Genomic DNA, 8,388 nt, shown 5'->3' on the forward strand with positions numbered 1-8,388 from the left:
AAAATATATTACATATATTTAAAATATTTAATATGGTCTATAGCTGACTTGTTTAAGCTTAACTAAATGAATAGTTTAGTTCAACTATAAAAATATAACAAATATTGACTGATAGTATTATCAGCAAGACCGCCAGACGCATTATTCACATTCTCGACAAAAGCGAAAATATCCTTCTATTATTTCGCGGTAAAAGTATTTCGCGCGGAGAAAGTGCGCTTAGCACGGAATGTGTGAAGAGTTACCGCCACTTGGCAGCCTGACAACCGACCCGAGTTCGATAATTGTGGAAAATAAAACAATTCCCCTAAGCCACTATTACTCATGTATCGTGCACTGCGCTTATTTGAAACATCTAGGTCGTGTAAACGGCTACGTAGGGCAAACTAGACTGCCACTACGTCGACACGCACCCACTAATTAAGCCTAATTTTGCAACCTGTTCCCACCACCATGACATACCATAACAACGTGAGGCGCTACAGAAGCATAAATACTAACCTTAAACATTAAAAAGACGTGAAATCAATAACATCTTCTAAGGTACACAAACAAAAATCAATAATTCGGACAAGCGACTAACCACACTTGCGGTGTCCTGGCTGTCTAGCGAATATTTGTCGGTATCCTTCCCTTGATGGTCGCCGGAGAAATTATCATATTTGTGCGTAGGACTACTTTTCATTGTTGACACAACGCGACAGGGCTTAAGCCTCGAAAGACATTTTTACTCGCCGAAAAGACAACAAGAATCACCAACGAAAGAGAATCCACTGACATAAAATTGAACGAATGGAGCTAAAAACGAGCGGTCACGGACAGGTGATGAATGAACGATAAGCGTTAAAGGGAACGATTACCATGACATTCAGCTAAATCGGATACATGGTATTTGACAAATATTTGAGTAAGGTCTGCATAGTTTTTAAATCCTCAGGTCACGAAAAAAACAATTTACATTAGAAATTGACAAATCAATAAAAGTTTTAGATTGATGTTCAACTATAAAATATGTTTTCAAAGTAACTTCATCAAAATGATACATACATAAGTACAGCTCAAGCCCGTAATTTCTAATAGGGTAGGCAGAGTTTCAAGTAATCAAAAACATGCGCACTAAGAAGACCACGTTCTGTGAAAAAGATGGACCACATTAAGGCACGTAAATTTATAAAAGCGTGTATCCAAACAAACAACGAATGAATGATTTTTGTAATTGAGGCGGGAATATTCAAATTGAAATTGAGTATTTGATAATTTGACATGGTGAATGACTCATACTTCTGATACGAGGAAATAATAAAAATCCCGACCGTCTGATTTACAACCATGTAAGCGTAGTATAATGTATGAATAAACTTTTTTTTATTTACTTACATTTCTGTGATTCGTTTCTTCTTCCCAAATCTGGACATAACTGTATTCTTTATAGTCCCCATCATTGCGTGCGTTTCTACGAATCATCTGTAAATACTTAGTTGAATAGGTACACACATCACACAAGGACAATAAAATTATGTCCCGCACTTCCAATGAGTCAGTTTTTTATGTTTTATTCATTTATTCAGAGCTAACCAGCCAGTGACAGTCAGTAGTATTGTAAGAAAGATGCTATGGAAATACCTATTATTTATGCATCTACTGATGTACTTATTATTAATGTTGTAAATTATTAATGTTTAGCATACTTAACCATTTTTAGGTAAGTATTTTAATCTACTTAAGTACATAAGGTAATATTCAAACTAAAAATAAATAAAAAAATAATGAGCTATGTAATTATTAAATATCATTTATTATTTCATACTAAAATAATTATGTAAATTATTCTCGATATTTAAAAAAAAGGTACAAAAATACCTTTTTGAGCCTGTCAGTTAATCAGTTTATTATACGCCATTTTATAAATAATAATCTTTTCATTTCCCCCATAATTAATATAACATCAAAAAATCTTAGTAAATTAATATTTTCTAAAGTAAATCCGCCACTGGCTACTATCAATATACCTAATTTAATTTCCACACTCAAACAAAAACAAAACAATTGTATTTTAAAGTCAACAAACCTGTTCTAAGTTAAGCACTTTAGCGTTCTATTCTCAAATGACATTATAGAATCAATTTGTCCACTATAATTTCACCTAATAGTTGTAAATACATAACCACACTAGAAAATACATGAAGTATTACTGAAATAGCGATACATGCTTATCGAAATAGTGTGAAGTAACCATACACGAAACGAGATAGGCTTATCTTATATTGCTTACGTAAATTTCATACTATTGATAGCCTTGATAGTCGTACACCTACACTCACACACCACACCTGATTCATACTAATTGGACATTGAATTGAAATAGAAAATGTGAAATATTGTTTTTTAAGTAAAAAGTCAATAAGTTTTAGTAAAATATAACACATACACAACAACTCATTATGTATATAGCATTATTTGTTAATTAGTCATTTATTTAAAATTGGAATACAAAATGAAATTTTTCAAATATATCTTGGATCCAGTTTATTTAAAATAAAGTACTTAAATAAATAATTACTATTTGAAGTTACGCTGTTATTATCATAATTAAAACACATAATACCGGGTTCTTACCGTGTTAAAACCCGATTTTAACAAATTTTAATAAAAATAATAACCGCCTCAGGCTTTAACAATAAAAGAAAAATACAAAATTGATCTAACATGATTGATTTATTTAAATAAGACCTATGAAATAAAATTTACAAAATATTCAACATTGTTTCATTTGAAGGTGTCTTGCAGTCCGAAGCCCGGGCCGGTGGGTTCCTCCGTGAGAGACGTTAGGCCTCCGAGGGGCTCCGCCGCGAACCTTCCATTTCTGAAAAAAGTATAAATTGTAATATTTAGTAAATTGTTATCAACGTTATCAGCCTATACATCGCGGCTTGTGTCGCAGTACGTCGATGTAGGCCTTATATTTACATTATAATTTTATTTAGCATCGCGCCTTGTATTCCAGAAGGAGTAGGCAGAAGTCAATAGAATATATATTTATATTTCAACTGTTTTAAGACAGTAGTTAAACAAAAACTTTACATAACATAACATAAACTGCCTATATACGTCCCACTGCTGGGCACAGGCCTCCCCTCAATCAACCGGAGGATCAAAAACTTTACAAAAAAGTTTATTACAAAGTTAGTGATTATTTAGAAGATATGAATGCATGGGATTAACTGTCTGAGAACTGATATCAGGCAGCTAAATTACTCAATTGTATACCAATATTTTATGTTTATTTTTTAAAGAACGTCTAGGGCACTGTGCCGAGGTTTTTCTTGCAGCTTCTTTTCCCCGGCTATACAGGTTGTGAGAAGCTGCAGTAGTTTTAGGCGGATGAGACGTTCGTTATGTAAAATTGACGATTCGGAGTGTAACTATGTTACCTACCGAATAAAGATATTTTTGAATTTTGAATTTGAATGTACACACAGTCTTCGCCAGCTATAGTATAGGGGGCGAGCCTATTGCCTGTCTTCTAGTTTGGCCATAGAGCAACACGGGCCTTCTCTTTGAGTTTGGCGAATGTGTTTAAAATTGCAAACCGTACTTATTTTGTTCATCATCATCATCTCCCTAGCATTATCCCGTTTTTCACAGGGTCCGCTTACCTAACCTGAAGATTTGACAGGACCGGTTTTTTACAGAAGCGACTGCCGGAAAATCAGCCCAATACAGGTTAGGTCACTCGCGAAGGGAAAATGAGCCCAATTCAGTTTAGGTCACATACCTCCGAAAATGAATTTCTCGGGAATGTGGAACCGTACTTATTTTATTATAAGATAAAAAAATAACTGGGCACAAATCCTAGAAACCATGTGATATTGATTATGTATGAAAAAATTACATAAACAATGACAATGATAACAAAAGATGACAATGATAGTCATGAATCGTCTGAAGCAGACACATGAGGCCTATGATGAACTCAACTCAGACGGTATAACTATAATAACTGTACGCGCTCGGTCTGCGATTGTTGAAGTTAAGCAACTTTCGCAAAGGCCGGTCATAGGATGGGTGACCACAAAAAAAAAGTTTTCATCTTGAGCTCCTCCGTGCTTCGGAAGGCACGTTAAGCCGTTGGTCCCGGCTGCATTAGCAGTCGTTAATAACCATCAATCCGCACTGGGCCCGCGTGATGGTTTAAGGCCCGATCTCCCTATCCATCCATAGGGAAGGCCCGTGCCCCAGCAGTGGGGACGTTAATGGGCTGATGATGATGAACTGTACCTTGGTCCTGGTTTGGGTTTCTCGTCCCTCTTTAGCTTGTCAATGATCTCCTTTGTGTCTTCAACTGTGAGATCTTCCTGAAAATCGATAAAAAACCTTTTATAATATTTGTCGAGATTTTTATTTTGCGAACGTAATGTTTTGCGAATGTAATATTTTGAGAATATAATATTATGAGAACGAAGGCTAATTGAGTTGCATTTAGGGAATGCAATCCCGAGATCTCATCAATACCCCCTCCGGTTGATTGAGGGGAGGCCTGTGCCCAGCAGTGGGACGTATATAGGCAGTTTATTTTCTTTCAAAAAATATTTTGTTTTAATTAACCTCACTATCACAAACAAGCAGTTTTCATCTTTTTCAGCCATCCTAACTTTACATTTTTTATGAACTAGACGAGATCCCGACAATTTCGCCCGACAATAACGACCCATAGTTTGGGAAACCCTGAGTGGGACAATACAGGCTAAAATAATGAGGTTGGATGTAAAATGGCCAAGAATTTTTAACACTTTCGACGGTTTTAAGACTTCCTTAATAATTCTTTAGGCGTGAGGCGCATAGTTGAAAATTAACATAGTTGCTTAAAACTGCTTAGCAAAGTAAATAGTTGTTCGAAAGATAAAATAAATACTCACGTAATAGTCATCGTTTACTTGAATCATGGGCGCGTTGACGCAGGCTCCAAGACACTCCACCTGAAAAAAGTAAATCATATTACGAATTTTGTTGTTGACAATGAGTCATCATCATCATCAGCCCATTAAAGTCCCTACTGCTGGGGCACGGGCCTTCCCTATGGATGGATAGGGAGATCGGGCCTTAAACCATCACGCGGGCCCAGTGCGGATTGATGGTTATTAACGACTGCTAATGCAGCCGGGACCAACGGCTTAACTTGCCTTCCGAAACACGGAGGAGCTCGAGATGAAAACTATTTTTTGTGGTCACCCATGCTATGACCGGCCTTTGCGAAAGTTGCTTAACTTCAACAGTCGCACACCGAGCTCCTCAATGAGTCACCCAGCGTCAATTAACTATGGTGAGTCTTGCGTGTGAGCGGTGGCGCGACGTCGCATCTGTCAATTATTTGTACAGTTCACAATTATAATTACCTACTGTATATGCCTTGATATGTACTATGTACATATGCTCACAACTATACAGGGTGTTAGTGACATCGTAACGAATGCTGAGGGGTATGAATCAAACCATGATTTCAAGTGGAGTTTGTGAGTTAATATCAAGTGGAATTTTCCGTCGCAAAATTCACGATTTTTTTTTAGTAGGTTTAAAGGTTATCCTGTGAATGGCCATTAAAACACAAACCTCAGAGATGGAGAATTTCCCGCAGGGGCTGGTGCCCCCGACCTCGCAGTTGGTTTCCTTCTTGATGGTGTTCAGGACGGCATCAGAGTTGCGCAGCCAGCACGGAGTGGTCGTGCACACCATTATGTGGTGCTTGCCTACTGGTTTCCTGGAAGAGCAACAATAAAAATAGACTTTATTTTCTTCTAATAATGGTTAGGGCAATCAATTTTGATTATACACGTACATTAGCCAAGTTCAGAAAGAAAGAAGTGTGATCTACGAAATGCGACCAACAAAATATTTTAGAATAAATGGACGCACATAACGCGACCATTCTATGTATAGTAACCTTTTACTCTATTCTTGAGAGCGTATTTTGAAAACTAAACTTCTTTACTAAAATATCATGAGGACACACACACCGATGACACACCTCTTAAATATTTCATTTAATTTATTCCACAAAATAAATTAACATCAAAATTTTGTAGTTGGAAATGCCAGTAAGGGAATAAAGGCAAATATTGAGAGTTATTGAGGACAGAAGTAGCAAGATGACACAACGAATTTATTAAAAACATCGTAGAAGGGAAGCTACAAGGAAAGAGAGGAAGGGGAAGACCATGAAAAGCTTAAATAGAACAGATTAAAGATAAGGTGAACATAGTGTATTATAAGAAAGTGACAAAATTGACCTTAGATAGACAAAAATGTGATGAATAAAATAACTATAACAACTGTCAATAATAAATGGATTAAAAAATAAACCCCAAAATTTCTGTAGTGTGAAAGTGAAAGGAAGAATAGTAGAAGTAGGTTGACACAAACAGTATTATGATTTATACACAGTTAATATCAACAATTTAAAGAGCCTTAAAGACATGAGACCGAATGCCATTTTACAATCTAAATCCATTGTTTAAGTATTGCATCTAGAAATCTCGGTCGGAATGTAACCATTATTAGCTCACTTGGTGGGTAATATGTGTTTCACATTAAGTTCTAGTGAACTAGGAAAATATCCATTAATAAAATATAAGAGATATTTGTTATAAAAATATACATCCATGTCAGTATAATAAAAAATATTGATAGACAAAATCATTGCTATTACAATATAGCTAATACTAACCTAATAAACATAGTGTAGAATGTAGCGACTTCGTAAACTCTCATACGTGGTACATTGATGATCTCTGCCACCTTATGCATGGCAGAGATGGGAAGCCAGCCTCCATTCTGACGCTGAGCTAGATCCAACAGCGGGATCATAGCCGAGCGCTTGTGGCCTTCTGGATATAACTCTAGCAGAGCATCAACTCGCTGAAATAGTATGGTAGGAAAATTTTACAATCAAAATTTTTTTGTTGAACGAGCACACACACTATCTATTTACTTTTTATTGTTTATAGCTGCACTGTTTAAAAATTAAATTAATTACAATATAATTCTAAATAAGTTTTCTTCAAGCAATAAAACGCTGGATTGTAATTCAATGAAAAGTACCTTTCTCAAACTAAGTAGGCAGACATTGTTTTTACTATCATTAAATATAGTTTTATACAATAAATTATTATAAAATTTACATAATATTATTGTACCTCAAGTCACGTCACATCTATATTAGACAAAATACTATTCTTTATTCTATGACAATACAGAATGTTTTAAAAGACCAATTGCCATAGGTACTTTAAATTAAACTCAGGGCAGAATACACCATGTTTTCCATGCAATGTTCTTAAATTCAAAACTATTTCAAGTTAGGGTGATTAAATAAAGTAAAAAATAAATACGTCAATAGAAGTAAAAAGTCATAACAATTGAAGGTTAACCAACCTTTTTATTCTCCGGCGTAAATTCAAAAGGAATGCTAGAATTGTCCTCAGGGGTGTCTCTGTGAACGAAGAGGGCATCAGACTGCAACCTTGAGCTGGTCTGCAGAGCCCTCGACGACACACGCCACTGAAAACAAACATTTTACACTTTTATCATCACGGTGGCCGAAACTAACAACTGTCATGTCGATATTATATAACGCGATTGTTTACACAAATAATGAATTTCACACATCAAAACTCGACTGGATGTACCTACCAGACCCTGAACTCCAGTCCTCAGGCTGGATAACATGGCTATTTAATTAAATTTTAGATTATTTTATAAAATTTATTGCGAAACACTGTCCGCGAATAGGCTAGGGATTGCGACTAACTTCACACGATTAAAATATTACGTTTTTTTTTGACAGTTCTAGCCACGTTACATTGTATAAGAATGAATAAGGCAATGAAAGTTCTAATGCGCTATCTTGCTTGCTCGTATAACAATGAACATGTTTTGTGTATAAAAATGTATTTTTGTTCAGAATTCATGAAAATAAAGAATCTCTCGAAGGATTTTATTATTTGTATGTTAATAAGGTACATGAAAAGTATGTTAATGAGCATAAAATGGGTAGATTTTGTCAATAAACATATCACAGCTGTTTTCCTAGTAACATTTTTTTATCTATGTTATTAGTCATTGCTAACTTCAAGTTATTCATAATAGTGGTGGGAAAATTCAAAATTGTTTTATCATTTTATAATAAATATATTATTATCTTTATTTCAGTTAATTGTGTGTTCACATAATTAAAGGTATTAATTAAATATAAATTAAACTAATACCTTTTAGCCATGTAACTGGCCTAAAGTCATCAAAAAATATTAGTAATAGCCATTATAGTAATTAAAAAGAATGATTTTTATTTTTTTCTTAATTTAAAGGCTATTTCAATACTTTTTCATACATTAT

The 8,388-nt window shown here is 34.9% G+C and overlaps 2 protein-coding genes across 4 annotated transcripts in view; both read right to left on the reverse strand.

The window, feature by feature from the left end:
- LOC126372444 (calcium-transporting ATPase type 2C member 1) overlaps nt 1–1,479 on the reverse strand; it is a 63,121-nt gene extending 61,642 nt beyond the window's left edge. The window contains exon 1 of one of the 3 annotated variants that reach the window (XM_050018208.1): nt 1,378–1,479. In XM_050018208.1, coding sequence (XP_049874165.1) covers nt 1,378–1,464 — 87 coding nt within the window. In that variant the 5' untranslated portion in view covers nt 1,465–1,479. Of the gene's footprint in view, nt 1–501; nt 823–1,377 lie in introns of those variants that run through there. The other 2 variants (XM_050018206.1, XM_050018209.1) reach the window with 2 other exon arrangements.
- A 1,217-nt stretch (nt 1,480–2,696) lies between these two features.
- Nucleotides 2,697–7,837, reverse strand: LOC126372551 (NADH dehydrogenase [ubiquinone] flavoprotein 2, mitochondrial). Its single transcript, XM_050018372.1, has 7 exons — nt 7,687–7,837; nt 7,429–7,554; nt 6,722–6,912; nt 5,608–5,755; nt 4,917–4,976; nt 4,279–4,355; nt 2,697–2,863 (listed from the first exon to the last, which is right to left on the reverse strand). Exons 1-7 carry the CDS (start codon nt 7,720–7,722, stop codon nt 2,767–2,769), a joined length of 735 nt encoding a protein of 244 aa, XP_049874329.1. The 5' UTR covers nt 7,723–7,837; the 3' UTR covers nt 2,697–2,766.
- Between the last annotated feature and the right edge of the window lie 551 nt (nt 7,838–8,388).

Source organism: Pectinophora gossypiella, chromosome 14 (assembly GCF_024362695.1).
Source record: "Pectinophora gossypiella chromosome 14, ilPecGoss1.1, whole genome shotgun sequence".
NCBI lineage: Eukaryota > Metazoa > Arthropoda > Insecta > Lepidoptera > Gelechiidae > Pectinophora > Pectinophora gossypiella.